At 45.1% G+C, this 15,664-nt stretch overlaps 1 protein-coding gene and 1 long non-coding RNA gene across 2 annotated transcripts in view; one reads left to right on the top strand and one right to left on the bottom strand.

The window, feature by feature from the left end:
* The window catches only part of EIF2AK3 (eukaryotic translation initiation factor 2 alpha kinase 3), a 42,659-nt gene extending 29,463 nt beyond the window's left edge, over positions 1-13,196 (bottom strand). Inside the window, exons 1-2 of the mRNA XM_063157901.1 lie at positions 12,934-13,196; positions 6,293-6,422 (exon numbers count right to left, since the gene is read on the bottom strand). Coding sequence (XP_063013971.1) covers positions 6,293-6,422; positions 12,934-13,196 — 393 coding nt within the window. The remainder of the gene's footprint in view (positions 1-6,292; positions 6,423-12,933) is intronic.
* A 604-nt stretch (positions 13,197-13,800) lies between these two features.
* Positions 13,801-15,664, top strand: LOC134419101 (uncharacterized). Its single transcript, XR_010027977.1, has 3 exons — positions 13,801-13,981; positions 14,106-14,261; positions 14,877-15,664. It is a non-coding gene; the product is annotated as an uncharacterized LOC134419101 (long non-coding RNA).

Genomic DNA, 15,664 nt, shown 5'->3' with positions numbered 1-15,664 from the left:
GAGCATCACCTGAGGACTGCTCTGGGAGCTCTGGTGTCACACAAGCCACAGCATCCTGCTCTGCAGCTGCTCACGTGTCCCCTAAGGGAAGCTGTCATCCTCCAAAGGGTCCTCAGAGCAGTGAAAGGACACGTGTCAGCACTTCCTCAGGGCTTTGCTGTGCTAACTCCAGGTGTCAGCAAGGCAGCCACCGAGCTGCAGATACAGGAAGGCTTTGGGGCTTTTTAATTGAGCAGGACACCAAACTAGAGCACTGAAGATGTGCAGTTTGGATAAATACATAACATCACTTGCCTAAGCAACAGCCCTGCTTGTGATAATGGTATGATGGTCTGCATCACACTGACCACCAGCTCACCTCAGGCAGCTGTCAGCAATTCTCCTTTTCCTCAGCTTTACCATTCCCTACTCAAAAAAGTTGGTTGTGTTTCCTATAAAAGCATAGCTTTCAGCTATCAGGGTGCTTTAAAACAATTAAGTCTTTTGCAGATGACTTTTTGTCCATTACACAACATTAGAAGTTTATTTTCAGGAGAATTGTAAATTATGTTTTAAGTTTCACCAAGAAAGCAACAAAAATCTCTACTCAGAAATCCACAGGTGTCTCTAGTGAAGTTTCCCAAGCCTGTAACCTCTTCTTGCACATGTGTGTGTTTCCAGCAACAGAACTGCAAAGAACCACTTGTGCCATCAGGAATGCTAATCCACCCATGCAGTTACAGAGTGGTCACATCCATTCCTTCCTGCAGACACAGGCTCCACTCCCCGTGATGGCTCTGAGCCTTCTCTGCCTCAATTGCAATTAGAATTTATCTTCCTTTGAAGTACAATTCTGGACATTCACTTCTTATTCATGGTGAGCTTTTCCAGGACCATTTAAGACACTGATCTGTCTCTCTCTACCCGCAGGCAACAGGGAATCACATTTCCTTCCCCTGCAGTGGAACGGAGACGGCAGCTGATTCCCTGTCACGGGATAGCTCAGTGCACAGTTTTCTCAGCTTTAAACTGCTCACCTCCAGCCTTCAACAACAAAACCACTGTTATCAATCCCCACATCTTGTATTTCATTTAGCACAGTTTAATTTCGTGTCTGTTATAGAAAACCTGTATGACTGAGAGCCAGCTGATGTGCCAGTCTTTCTCTGCAGGAATGACACCTCCAACTATCTAAGCATCTGGTGGTTCTGCAGGTCTCAGCAGTACAGAAAAATAAAGGTCACTACAGGACACCAGAATGCTCTTCCAGACAACTGAAATGATACCAGTTTACCTACAAGGAAATGCATTTTCCCCACTTTAGTCACCTCAATAACCAGACCACTGATTTACACTCTGCCTGCTGGAGAACAGTGGCAATTCAGTGCTTTACATCTGCTCAGAACATATCACAGCCAGAAAGTGATTTTACAGCACAGATATATATTTTAGAAATTTTTATTCTTTCCTGAGTAAAACTGTCCTTTAAAACCCTTTTGTACCCACTCAAACACCTCAGAGAACCAACCTGCTATTCTGTGTACATGGAAGTCTGACTCTCCTGGATGGTGCACAGAGACTGTTCCAAGTACTGAGCAGGAAATACTCTTTCCTTTGCTGGTGTGTCCCATTCCAGATCTTTCAAGATGCACCCAAAATTAAGAGTTCAAATCACTATGTGAACTGGACAGAGGCATGCATGTTTAAGCAGAATTCAGAACAAAGACATTTTCTCAGAATGTCTGTGTAGTTTGAAAAGCATATCCTTTTTGTTTGGCCAGTGAATGTTAGCAGAGTCAGAACCCTTTTATGCAGGATTAATATAAATTCCTAATATTCATCACTGCATTTAACAGCTGCTGTAATAACCTCTTCAGTGAAAGCACTCAAGTGTCTGACAGTCTTAAGTGTTCCCCACCCATATCCAAGACAAACACTATCAGCTTTTCCTTGGATGGTATTTACAGACAGTGACTCAACTGAAAAATAACTATAATAGAAAGCCATGAGCCAAACAAACACGTAAGTTTTATTCAAACTAATAAAATCCTGCTCTAAGTGGTTGGTGAAACTTTGCTAATTCTTTCAAAGCCACTGTTCAGTTATTTACTCTCCCTGAACCTCTGGGAGGGCACACAACAGAACTCACAATTCAAGCCCCTCAAAGGGCATTCTGACCTCTTGCCTTGCCCTGACCCATTTCAATGTGGATTTTGCATTTTCTTCTATTCCAGAGTGTAAGAGGTCAAAGGATGGGAATTGCTGAGTTTCCTCTTGTGCTCCCAAAGCAACCCAGCACAGATCTGGGCTCCTCTCTGCCTTGTCTGGGCACAGAGGCTCCTTATCCAAAGTGCAGGCAAGTCTGTACCTCAAAGTGAATCCCAGGTGTCTGGACACCTCACAGCAGAATTCTGTATTTCTTGTGGGAAATCAAAGCACTGAAAATTGGGAAGAGTTAATGATGCAGATAAAGGGAGGGAAAAAGAAAGAAGATACACTCATACTGTACATTAAATTCAGTCACTAGTGGAGTTTTTTGAGGTTTCAAAATCCTTTTCCAACTCACTGCTCTAAGCAAAAAAGGAACAATCTGCTCCAAGTCTCTATGGGTTCACTTCATCAACAATGCAGTGAGTTTTCAGATGACTTCAGTATAAAACTTCTTCACCTCTCCGTATTTCTCTGGAGACAAAAACCATAATACAAGGCTATTCCATAAAAATATGCCACTTCTATGTCCAAAAAAGATGACACAGATGTCTAGGTTTGTAGAAAAGTTGGTTTTATGTGGCTATCACAATAAAAAGATATATTTATATGTACATCTCTATATTCATGCATACACATAATGAAATACAAAGGTCACGAGAGTCTTTATTGGAACAAGGATGTTGACAGATTTGGTGACATGGCATAATCAAATGATTCCATTTTTCCAGGATACAGTGGTATGTTTACTCTGCTCTAAATGTCAGCCTTGGGAGCTGAAACTGATTTTGTCCCATGATCTTCAATGGCTCAAATAAGGAAATAAGGTGCTTACTTAGGGATTAGTCTGGAACAGCCCAAGCCTGCCAGTGATCATTGAGTCCATCCCAGTGCAGCCTCTGCCCAGAGCACTGAAACAACTCTGATTGGTGCTCATTAATTAATTTAGTATAAAGCTTGCAGGTAAAAGAATTAATCATCCTCATCAACAAACTGTGCTGTGAACCTTTCCCACTGCTTCTGCAGCAGATCTCTCTCTCACTATAATTAACCATCATTATTTCAACACGCTGCTTCTCCCCAAAGTATTCTTGTCTAAGTATGGACAGTCTATTAATTACAAACCCAGATTTTAAAGAGCAAAGTGTTTTTATTAAAATTAAGCCCCCTTTTAGAAAAGTTGTGATTCCATGACTTTACTGTGAATTTCATCAGGCAATCTTTGCGTGCAGTTAACAGGAAAACTTGGACTTGTAACCAGGCTTTTATAAAAAAAGGTTTTCCATTTTAAAACAATGGACAGGGAAAGTTTTTAAATTCTCACACACAAGCCTGAACTGCAGAGTCAACTTCTCAGCACTGACATCCTGACCATGATTTGTTTATGCTGGAGCTTAGAGCCAAGGAAAGAATTTTAGCATTTTAGTTACCCAGACACACAATTAATACTTCAGCAGCCTTTCCTTTCTAATTGATCTGGTTCATATGACAAATGATGAACATCTCACTTGTCAGTGTCTTAAGCAGTAGTTTCAAGATCTGAAGTGTTTGACAGAGCTGCTGGAACATTTGAAATTTCACTGCCTCACTTTCCTAATTAACACACGAGCTCCAGACAGCCAGGTTGACATTTTACAGTTAGGTAAAGGAAGTTAATACAGTTCTGTTAAACACTGAAAGTTTGAAGATCTAAGGTCTATTCTTAAAAGGCACTTGGGAATTAAATTCATGCTTTTGCACGAGGACTTGGAACTACAGTTCATTGTAGTCACACTTGAGATAGTTAAAAAAACCTCATCAAAACAATTCAGAGCCAGCAGCACACTTTCCTTGCTCTGAAAGAACACAGATCTTTGTCTCTGCAAGTGTAACACAGAGTTTCTCATCTGCCATTTCTTGCAAGAAGATGTAATTTAACAGCTTACATAATGTTACTGCTTTATGATGAACACTGTGGTTGCTAGCACAGAAACCTTTGTTACTTCAGAAATGCTGGAAGAGGAAGGAAAAGTCTCAAGACTCAGTTTGAGAGACTAAAACTCAACAGGTCACATACCCACATCAGTATTTTGACCCAAACCAGAATTTTCACAGCAGTTTTAATGAGGTGAATTACTCAAGTAAGTATCTAGATTCACTGCATGAAGTCTTTCAGCTGATTACTGACAGCAGATTAAATATTTAAATATTTAAATGCAGTTTATTAAGAGTATTCATCACTTTTCATCATGTTTCTTGTTAAATTCTGTCTTAACAGCATTTGTTTACATGACAGTAAGAAGTCTAAAAAGGCCCATATTCATAACACTTCACAGCTTCTGAAAGGCCAAAATGACCTTTTCCTTCCAAAATTAGTTCCCTCATAGGCTCTGCCAAAATCCCTCAGTGTCTTTGGCCACAGCTGTAGAAATGAAACTATTTGAAAGCCCATCTGAAAGCTCAACTTCCTCTATCCATTTTAAGTGCTCTTTAAAAATGTAATTTTTAAAGAAATTACACCCTACTGACCTGTAATCACACAAGGGAATTAAACACCACATGGACAAACTGCATTTTTTTGTTGTCTAAGCCCCAACCTTTCATTTCTACAGTCATACCATGTTGGAAAAATATCAAAACCCTGGACAGACAGTTGAGTGACAGAATCTATACTTGCAGAAACACTTCTATCATTAGAAATGCTTGCACTCCCAAAATCTTTAAAAACATGGGCTTGTGACTTAACTTGTAGTGTAAAAACAAAGTTATATTTGCACAGATTTCAAACGTGTGCTTTTCATAACCACTGGTTCCATTTTCATGTGGTCAGCAGAAACTACTTCAGCAACAGGTGACAGGCCAGTATTTCATGTATCTACTGCTGAGAACGTTTGTGAAGGATCACACAATCACTGACACCCTCCACCTCACAGACTCTTCACAGCTCTCCTGTATTCTTTTAGATTCTCTTAATTCAGTGCTCTTAAATGTATTTTGGGGGGAAAGTTCTTCTTTCCTACAGGGTTTTTTCTAAACCACAAAAATACACCTGAACGAATCTCACAAAGCTGCATCCATAAATAAAATTCTCTCTCAGAAACAAAGGAATGTGAGTAAGAATTTGTATTACTTCTGCAACCTGAGATATTCATCAGCAGCTCTCACAGCAACAGTCCACGTCTTTCCTTTGCCTTCTTGACACCAAAAGAGAGGTCATGGCCACAGGTAGCAACAGAGAACCACAAAAGCAGAATGAATAATCCACAAGCAGCCTGAATAATCCTGAAGTCAGCTCTCATTCTCTGATGCTCACTGTGCAAAGGATGATGCAGGACAGCTCATCAAACCCAACCATCCCTGGCAGGGAAGGACTGTGGTGTGTTATCATCCCAAATTACCTCCTGGGGTTTTTGTTCCTCCTAATTCTAGGGGAGAGTGAATCAGAGATCTCCCCAGTGCAGGAAAAGGAAAAAAAGGAAAAAAAAAAAAAACTTCCTTCTAATTTCTAGCCTAGTTTATTGAAACTGATGTTGGCCAATGGCACCAAACAAGAAACTGAACTACATTTTCTTCTTACAGTTCATCAGAAAGAAGTGATGCAACCCTCCAGCACTCAGTACTTCAGGGTGACCTTCAGCACTCTGTTTAATTGCTAACACATTCTATTTCACAGGCAGCCTGCTTATCTAGTATAAAACACCCAAAACAATCCTTTGTTCATTTATTAAGTCACAAGGACTTTTGCTTTTCTAGAGGGAAAAAAAAGCCAGTACTTGCCAAGACACAGCCTAGTAATACAAGGCAGATGATCCTTTCATTTGCTTGAAATTACAAGTAACTTGTTTTCAATCAGCAATTACACACAATTCCCCAACTCAGTTACATCATCTGGTTTGATAGTTATCAAATACATCAGTCCCAAGGCTGAAATGCTGACACACTCCAGTTTGAAATGGCAACATGATGTAAGCACTCAAAACAAAAAAGTTTGAGAATAGTACTGACAAAGTTTTGTAAGTGTTTGTTCCATTATCTAACAGCTACCAAACAGGCAGAAAACTGCATTCCTTTTCTTATAGACAACTCTACTTTTGAATATTCAGTCAGGAAGGAAATTAAGCCTTACCTCTGGTTTACTGAGGCTGGATGACACAAGAGAACCTGATCCCACATCCAGATCCCACTGTTTTCTGCCACTGTTCTCTGGATCCAGTGCAGCAATCCGTCCATCCAAAGTGCTGATAATCACCAGAGACCTGCAAGGGGGAAACAGTCACAGTCAGAACTGCAGCAGGGTAGAATTCCCCCTTTAGCTGCCTTTTATGCTCAGTAAAACCCAACCCCAACCCTTAAGTTAAGTCTCTGTATTCTGCAGAAAAGCAACTCAACTGGGTAGCTCTACCCAGACCAAGAGTGGAATAGAAGAGCTGGATGTCATACACCAATTTCCATGCTGTAAGACACTTTCAGAGCTCACATTCAGGGGAATTTGACTTTTTGCAGTTGACTTTTTGCTCCTGCATGCAAATGTTACCACTAAAATACTGAATGAGATCATCTTTTTGGAGATATTTATACAAACAGTATGGATCTCACTTCTTCCACTCCCTTCCAAACTGAGCTTTCAAAGCAACCTAAACCCAAATCTATTAATCCAACCGACCAGGATGTAAGAAATATGAAGTTGCAACTAAGTTTTCAATAATTCTGGATTAAACATCAAATTTCTAGGACATTCTGTAAGTCTCTGAATAAAAAAAGTCCCTCCAAAGGCACACACAGGGCACTACAAAAAACTTCCAGCACCTGCAGACCATGAAGAAATAAAAGTGGGTTTTGCAGCTTGGGCTTTAAGTAGCCTGATGTCTGGGATACAGGGCCATGGCAGGCTGGCTGCTGATTTCCACAGTGCCTGAAGCTCCTCAGGTTCAGTAAATCTTGTTCCTTACAGAGCTGTACAATTAGAATAAGCATTTCTGGTTGGGCTAGAGCCCCAGCATTAAAATAAACAAACAAAGAAAATAAACAACACATCAGAGACAAAGCACTGACAAGGCATTTCTGAAGGGCTTTTTTTTTTTTTTTCCTTGAAGATTGTTTCTCTCTGACCTGAAAAAGCTGAGATTGTGGTGTCAGTTTGGCTTGCAGCAGCTCAATCTTCAAAGGCTGAGGGAGTAGAACTTGATCACTTTTCAGGCTGCCTGCACTGAGGGGGGCTGGATCCAGTGACCCAGAAGGACCTTTATGGTCATTGATTTCAGTGAGAATAAGAAACTGTGCAAATAAAGTGATGGGAGATTAACCACTTTCAGGTGAGGGTGAAAGGGCAGGGGCTGGTGGTGCACACACAGACATGTGTATTAATCTTTACTTTAAACAATAAGGGACAATAAATTATTGTCTAGAGCTCTGGCCAAATATTTTCACTTGTCCAAAGTTAATGGTGTAGTAACACAGAATTTAGGGAAGGAATGATGGGGGTTATTAGTTTGCTTTAAGGATGGAAAAAACTGAAATCATGATCTAGAAACATGTTCAGAGAGAGTGGCTCATGACATCACCTCCAGCAAAGGTCATGTAAAACATGGCTGGTTTACATGTTAAAGTAACCCACAGCATTTATAGGATTTTATAATGCTTAGAGCACTACACTACTGATAAAGAGAAAAATAAAGAGGTCTTTAACCTGTTCCAAAAATGCCAGAGCAGCTCCTACTTCTGAAGGTGGCCAAACATCACATTCCTCAAAAAGCTAAGTTTAAGAGACTGTTAGAAAAATCCCAATTGTGCAAATATTTGCTCAGTAGGAGACATAAGTTTTTATAAGCTGATTGCAAACGCTTTTTCCAACTGCATGGAAACGTAGACTGGGTTAATAATAAACCAGATTGCAGGAGATTGACTATTTTCAAGTACTGTAAACAAGTGCTCACACACTGAAGGCCTTGGACACATATTTAACACAATCTGTTTGCTTTATGGTAAAGCAATTTATCTGAAACCCTCTAGCACTGCATAAGAAAATATTATTCCAAGTGGGTCTACTTAAATTTTATGTTGATCCTCCTGACAACTAGGTTATAAAAAGAGGTAGAAATGCAGCTAGAATGAAGGGAATTTTGGCAGAGAAGACAAATCCTGAAATCACACTGTGAAATGTTTTCCTCCCTTGTGCTCCCATTGTTTTCCTTTATCTAACTCTTCCTCTTTGACTTCTCCCTCAAGTACCAAATGTTTCATGCCTTTGTATCTCACATTTCTGTGTTATCTTCCCCCAGCAGACACAAACCTCAGCCTTCCCTTGGAGTTCCCTCGCTGTTTAAGGCTCTCCAGCACCACCCAGACAGTGGTTTTGGGATCTGTGCTGCCCCCTGACCTCCAGCCACACAAAGGGTGCTGTGACCACTCTTCAGTTGAGGTTCAGCTGATTGGGAAAGAGGAGGGAGTGCTTGGAGGAACTGGTTTAACCAATTCTGCACATGTAAAAATCCTGGCTGTGCTTGGCTGCAGGGGCACTCAGGGTCAGTCCCAGCTGGGGAATGGACTTTGTTTCACTGACTGAGCACACAGGAACAGATCCAGCCCAGCTGTACCTAAATCTTAGGTGTGGCTACCTTTAGAACTGGAACTAGGTGTAAGAAAAACATCCCTTTCTCTCTGCTTTTTAAATAACTGATTCATTTTCAACTAAATAGCCACATTTCTGGTTCCAGCTTCATCTTGCTCTTCAGTGATACCACACACCAGGAAAAAAGAGCTAAAACTCCTCACTCTTCTGATAAAATCCTTCATTCCTTACTCTGTTTGTGTGAGCTAAAATCTCAGTACCTGTTTTCCTCTTCTCTGATGGACTGGAGGAGGTTAAACCCCATCCCTTGAACTCTGATTGGTGCAAGAGCTGAAATTTGTGCCCAACACTCTCTCTAGTGTTTCTCACTGTCACATTTTCGCTTCCCTTTCTCTGTGAGCTTCCAGTGCTTGCAGCTTTGTGTACTGGGAGCACGAAGTGGTGACAAGAGATCTTTCTCCTGCTCAGGTAGTCTGGTCAAGCACTAAATTAACACATTATGATAAAAGCAATTTAGGCAACTACTTCAAGAAAATATTTCAGAGCTTTAAAACAGGCTGGTGGCTTGCTTTTTGTCCCCCCACAGTGCCACTGTGGCTTACTGCAGTGTGTTATGGCAATTCCTACATCAAAATCTTAGAAACATGAGATGAATACAGCCACAGTTGCAGAACAGAGTCCTTTCAGCCACCTGTCTGCCAGCCTTTGTCAGGGCTGCAACTCCTGTAATTCCATTACATCAAAAAGTGTGTATTTGATGTGTCCTTGGGCCAACTGATGGACAAACAGAAAGCAAAAGGAACTCCTGACTCAGTTTCTATTTTGGTTGGGCCCGATAAACTCTTATTCTCTGAAAAACAGCACCTATTGCTGGCTCTGTTTACATCACTTCCTGACTGGGGTGAAGCTGAAGGACCCAAGATGGCATCTTCAGAACACACAGCTTTTCTGAGAACGCTACTTAACCCTAACCCTTCCCTTCTGAGAAGGGAAAACACAAAATATTACCCAGCTCCAGGTCAAAAATCACAATTTTAACACAAAGGACAGAGACAGACAGCATCAAGGCTGTGTCAATCCTTGCTGACACTAAGTCTCAGACTATATCAGGGAGTGAATCACATCACAGGCATACTAAAGAAAGGAAAAAAACAAACCTATGACCAATACCACAAAATTATATTTCAGTAGTCTCCACAACCCTGGACCAGAACAAAAAAGATACAAAAAGAAATTACTCAAAATGAGGCAGTCACTTAAATCCTGGGATCCCACACCTGAAAAGTAAACATCATTAAATTAAAACCTGCACTTCTCCTTGCCTTGAGCTGCTGGTGCAGAATGTTTTGTGGTGGAGGGGAAGAGAATCCTTCTGGGCCCTTACAGACGGCCAACAGCAGGACTAAAGCAAGGGGCCAGTTGATGCAGCATGCAGAGATCCAGAGATCAGAGCAGCTGGCACAGAACAAGCCAGTGCTGTGCAGTGAGGGTTTATGTGCACTCTGTCACCATGAAAGCACATCTGGACACATCTCCCTGACCCCAACCACCCAAAACCAGCTCTGTGGCTGAAGGGAAATGTTTAAAATGTTTTCTTACCACTTCCTATCCTCTTGTGCTCACAGACAGCAACTTGTTATTCCAGGGCAGTGATAATGTCTCCCCCTTTAAATGATGCAAAGTATCTACTGCAAACTTCCACAGACACTGGCAAAAGGCCAGCCCTGGGCCTTGGAACCTTTGTTGGTGCCCACAGAGGTCACAGCCCACTCTGGGAGATCAGGAGGCCTGAGCACAGCACTGCTCTACCTCAAAGAAGTGAAGGTGTGATTTACCCACCAACAAAAGGGCCAAGACAGCAAGGGGAGTTGTGAGCAGGACAGAGGAGGAGCAATTCTTCAGTTCACCCACACCCTTTCACTGCACCAAACTTTGCATTTATTCAAGTCAGTTGTTTTTGTTAGAAAAACAAAGCAGAACTCACGGTCATCGTGGTACATTTACCACTGTTCCTGTTTCAGTTTAAAAGGATCATCAAACCCTCAAAAGTCCATTGGGACATTGCAAATATGTTCAACTTGCACTCTGAGCAGCTATTCCAACAGCAAACCCTGCATGTCTGTATGCAAAGAGCACAGTAAGTCACTAATCCTCCTCTTTTAGAAAAACAAAAGAAATCTTCAAACCAAGATGATGATATTCATCTGCCCACAGCAGAGACAGTTGGGGTTTTGATTTTGTCCTTTTTTTTTTTCCAGATTATACTGACCTCTGTATTGCCTGTGTATTGCTGAAGAACAATTAGCTGAGATGAGTGGAAATCTCAGAAACAGAGATTAAAAAATAAATGCACACAAACACTATGGCCAGGCAGCCATTCTATTTTTATTTGATGACAGCAAATCTGTTCCTACATGCTAATCAATTACAGAGCAGCTACATTTAATCTCAGGCTTAATTTACTACATTGAACATCTTTAGTGTATTCTACTTAGCTCTGGAAGACAAACAGAAAATATATTTTTAAAATTTTCCTAGGCTAAACAAACAAGGGTCCTATCAAAAACTGAATACAGCAGAATTGCAATAAAGCAGGTGGTATTTTGATCACCTCATACACAAAAGAATGATCCTGTTGCTAACTGGTGAGACTGTCCTCCAAGAAAACAGGGTGCCAAGTTATCAGCCGGTTTCTTGTTTGAAGTGAATGCTTGGGCATACTAAGAACCAGCTTTGGGCTATTCATTTTCATGTTTTCAAATACAGCAGGCATTCAGTCATGCTGTTCTTCCTTTACACTCTGGCTGTGGCTTGTCATCTCTTCGTTACCAGCCAATTCAGAAGCAGACTGGAATCAGCTCACTAACATTTCTGCACTTGAGTCATTCATCTAAGTCTTCCTTCTGCCGGAGCTTCTCGCCACACGCAGTTATTAAGGATTTTATTTCCCTTTCTTATATTCTGAAACTTGTTCATCAATTTGCCTGGCATGTTTGGCTCCCCCTCAGGCACACCCCAGTGGCTGCGCTGAACAGACAATTAAGTACTCGGGGGAACTGCGTTTTCTTTAAAACAAAACGATGACAGAAAAGGACAGCGTGCTCTGAACAGCTGCGAGCATTGGGCAGAGTTTACACTGCAGATGCTTTAGGGTCTCCTTCCCGCAGGCACAGAATGGGAGCAAGGCAAGGAAGGGATCGAACGTGGTAATAGCAGGGTAAGCAGGCGGGCCAGATGTCACATAGCGTGACATCCGGCAGCTTGTTTGTCTAAGAACTAAGACACCCTTTCTCCTTGCTAACAACGGCGCAAAGAACGAGCACCTCAGCGCTGGTGAGGTCCCGAAGCTCCTTATGCTCATTGTCACTGCCTCGCCCTCGGTCCAGCCCGTCCATCCATCCCTGCAGCGCCAGCACGGGACTCATCCCCTCCAGCCCTCCTCCGGCCCGGGGACACTGCCCCGCGTGTCCCACAGCCCAGCCCCACGCACCAGCCTGCGACACCCGCATTTCACCGCTTTCCCAAGCACGAATCCATCTGCGATAACCCTACGAGCACAACTCTGCCTCCTCCCCTCTTCCCGCTCCAACACTCCCGAGCCATCCCAGCGCCATCCCCGTCCAAGGCCGCTCCTCCACGGGCCCTTCCCCACACACGACCCCCGGGACGCTGCAGCCCTTTCCCCACGCACTGCCCCCTCCCCAACACCGCCAGCTGCTGATTCCCAGCCCAGACACAAAGGTGTCCCCCTGGACACTGCACCCTTATCCTGAGGCGCTGACCCCCACACCGGAGCCGATCCCCTCCCCAGCACTTCCCCGCCGGGACCACTGACCCCCACCCCAGTCACAGACATCCTTCAACAGTCCGGACACTGACCCCCATCCCTGTATCCACTGATACTCCCCCTAACCAGAGCCAGGCACTGATTCCCGACACTCCTCAGCCTCCCCAGGCACTGACCGCACCTCAGCCGCCCCACACCGACCCCCATCCAGTTACTGACCCCCAGCCAGCCACTGACCCCCCTGAGGAACCCCAGTCCCCGACAGCCACCCCAGGCACCGAAACTCTCCCCAGCCAACCCCAGGCATGACCCTCACCTCAGACAGCGACCCCGCACTCTCACCCGGGCACTGAACCCCCCCCTCAGCCCCAGGTACTGCTCCCCATCCCAGTCACCGCCCTGCCCCGCTCACCTGCTGCCGGTCCGGGCCTCTCCGCTGCCCTCAGCGTCCGGCTCTCCGGGCCCTGCCGGGGCCACACCGCCCTCATCGTCCTCCACTGTCACGTCCGCGGAACCAGCGGGCAGAGCGGCGGGAGCGGCGGCCGCCCCCAGCCCGAACGCGGCCTCCACAGCCGCGGCATCGGTCGGCGGCGGCTCCGGGCCGCCCGCCGCTACCCCGAGCAGCACCAGCAACGCAAAGGCGGCCAGAGCGCTGCGGCCCCGCGGCCCCCGCATGGAGGGGCCCGGCTCGCCCGCCGCCGCCACCCGTTAGGACATGAACGCCGCTGTCGCTGTCACCGCTGTCGCCGCCACAGAATGGGCGCCCGCCGCGCGCGCAGCCCTGCCCGCCGCGCCACGCCCGCCCGCCACGTACCGGCACCCCGCGCGCACCCGCCCCTGCGAGGCGGACACGCATCCCATTGGTCGGCCGCCACGCCGCTCAGCCCGCCACTCCCTTCTGATTGGTGCGTTCGGCGGCCGGAGGCGGGGAGGAGCTGGGTGTTTGTCAACAGAGCCCGCCGGGCCAATCGGAGCCACGCCGCTCTCTCCCCCCTCCTCTACCGCCGCGCCGGCCAATCGCCGAGCGCATGATTCACCGGCCCGCCCGCCGATTGGCTGCCGGCTGGCGCGCGGGCGGCGCGGCCCCGCCCCTTCCTCGGCCGGGCTGGAGACGTGGCTGTTCCTCGGCGCCGGCAGGGCGGGGCCAGCGGCGCGCACCACCCGGCGCGGGGGGAGCGGTGCAGAAAGCGCCTCCCCCCAGACCGGAGCGGAATGGAACCGTCGGGCGGGAAACGGGCCGTGAGGGAGGGAGCGCCCGGGGCGGCCAGGGCGGAGCAGACACGGCGCTGAGTGCCCTGGGGCCGTGGGACAGACCGGGGACTCGCTCGGCTTACCGGTCTTGTCCAGCCGAATTGATTCTATCATTCGGTGGTGCCCCCCCGGCTGTTTGGGCGGTACACGTAACCCTAACCCTGGTACCGAAATGGGCCCTTTGCTGACCCCAGGTGACCTCACCCCAGGTGAGCCCAGGTTTGTGAGTGCTTTCTGTGCCCCCCAACCCCAGCACACACAGCCCAGGTGTGGTAGCAGCCCCAGAAAGCCCCTGTGGTACCCTGAACTCCTGTTCCCTCCATGTGTTCACAGATCTGTCGTGGGAAATTGTGAATGGCCCATCCCTGGAAGTGTTGCAGGCCAGGCTGGATGGGGCTCTGAGGAACCCGGGCTATGGAAGGTGTCCCTGCCCATGGCAGGGGCTGGGACGAGATGGTCTTTGAGGTCCCTTTCAACCCGAGTCATTCTGTGAGTCTCTGTTCATTGTATACTTGATATAAACAATATATATGATATATAATTGCCCCCTTCAGGGTTAGTTTTCCCCCAGTTTTTTCCAGATCAGTTTACCATATTTTGAAGAACAGTCCTTTGTCATCCTGATGGCAGCACCCGACTGATGAGGATGTCATCTGCAAATTGCATTAGGGCTGATTTTGTATTTACTTCCAAATGACTAATGAAAATATTGATTACGTATGTGTGCAGTACAGCACATATGATCCTGGAGGGTCCTATCAGACATAGCCTTATTCAATAGTGATTTATAACCACTTATAAAAAAATAATCTCTGTGACCAGTGTTTAATGTATTCTTCACTGATGCTTTATTACCCTGTTTAATTAAAACATTGTGCAGTTCTAAGTAAAAATGCCTTTAAAAGTTTATTACAGCTTTCCTTCCTTTCGGAGGAAATTGAATTGTTTGTTGTCTTTTAGAAGCATGAAATGAGATTTCTATTAGACTCTGACTGGCATTACTAATTCTTTAATAAGTGACATAACACCCTTTTCTGCTGTTTATCCAGAACATTATCCACAGATATGATGTTATTAAAGCTACATTTCCTCCATATCATGCAGCCTCCTCTCCTGAAGACAGGCACCAACCTGGCACTTTTTCAGCCCCCTAGAATTGCCCTGGTCAATCAGGGCTCACTAAGGAGGAATGCCAGCACACAAGTCTGCAGTCAGCTGTTTCCAACCTCCTGGGCCACAGTTATCCCTGGAAGACAAGAGCTCCACTGGTCACTAATGCACTGAAATGAATCACAGCCCTGTCAGGTGACCCCCACACAGGGATCTTCCTGCTTCTTTACAGACACAGATCATAAATGTTCCATGAACACTTCTGCATTGTTATTGACATTTTAATCATGTCCATCTAGTAATGGGCCTGTACCATTCACTTGTAGTTTTCTGGGATTTAGCCTTGCCAGCTATGGATTTCCTTTGATGTGCTTCACTTCCAATAACTACTCAGTTTCTCATTTATACCAACACTTCCTTATTTCCTGCTTTCTCCATTTTGGCTATTTCTTTTTTTTAATTTTACTCACACTCTCCAGTCCATTAATAAAACAAGAGTTGTCAATGTTTTTTCTCTCTTGAAGTTGTGGCTCTTTGATTGCCCAATGAATTCTTTAAAAAGAGCTCATAATTGTAATTTTTAGACTTCTACCTATTTTTTTTCTTCCTGCTTGCACTCCTATTTTCTGATGATTTGGAAATACATGTCTTTTAGAGCACCAGGTGTATGCAAACCTAGGTCACAAACACTGCACCCCAGCCAACCACTGAATTGCAATCCAGGGATCTCTGTTTGGGTTTTTTTACTTCCCTCATTATAACAAAGTCCAAAAGAACTTACC

Source organism: Melospiza melodia, chromosome 5, assembly GCF_035770615.1.
Source record: "Melospiza melodia melodia isolate bMelMel2 chromosome 5, bMelMel2.pri, whole genome shotgun sequence".
In the NCBI taxonomy this organism is placed as follows: Eukaryota; Metazoa; Chordata; class Aves; order Passeriformes; family Passerellidae; genus Melospiza; species Melospiza melodia.
Note: the sequence above shows the minus strand (reverse complement) of the source record. Positions and strands in the feature narration are given on the sequence as shown.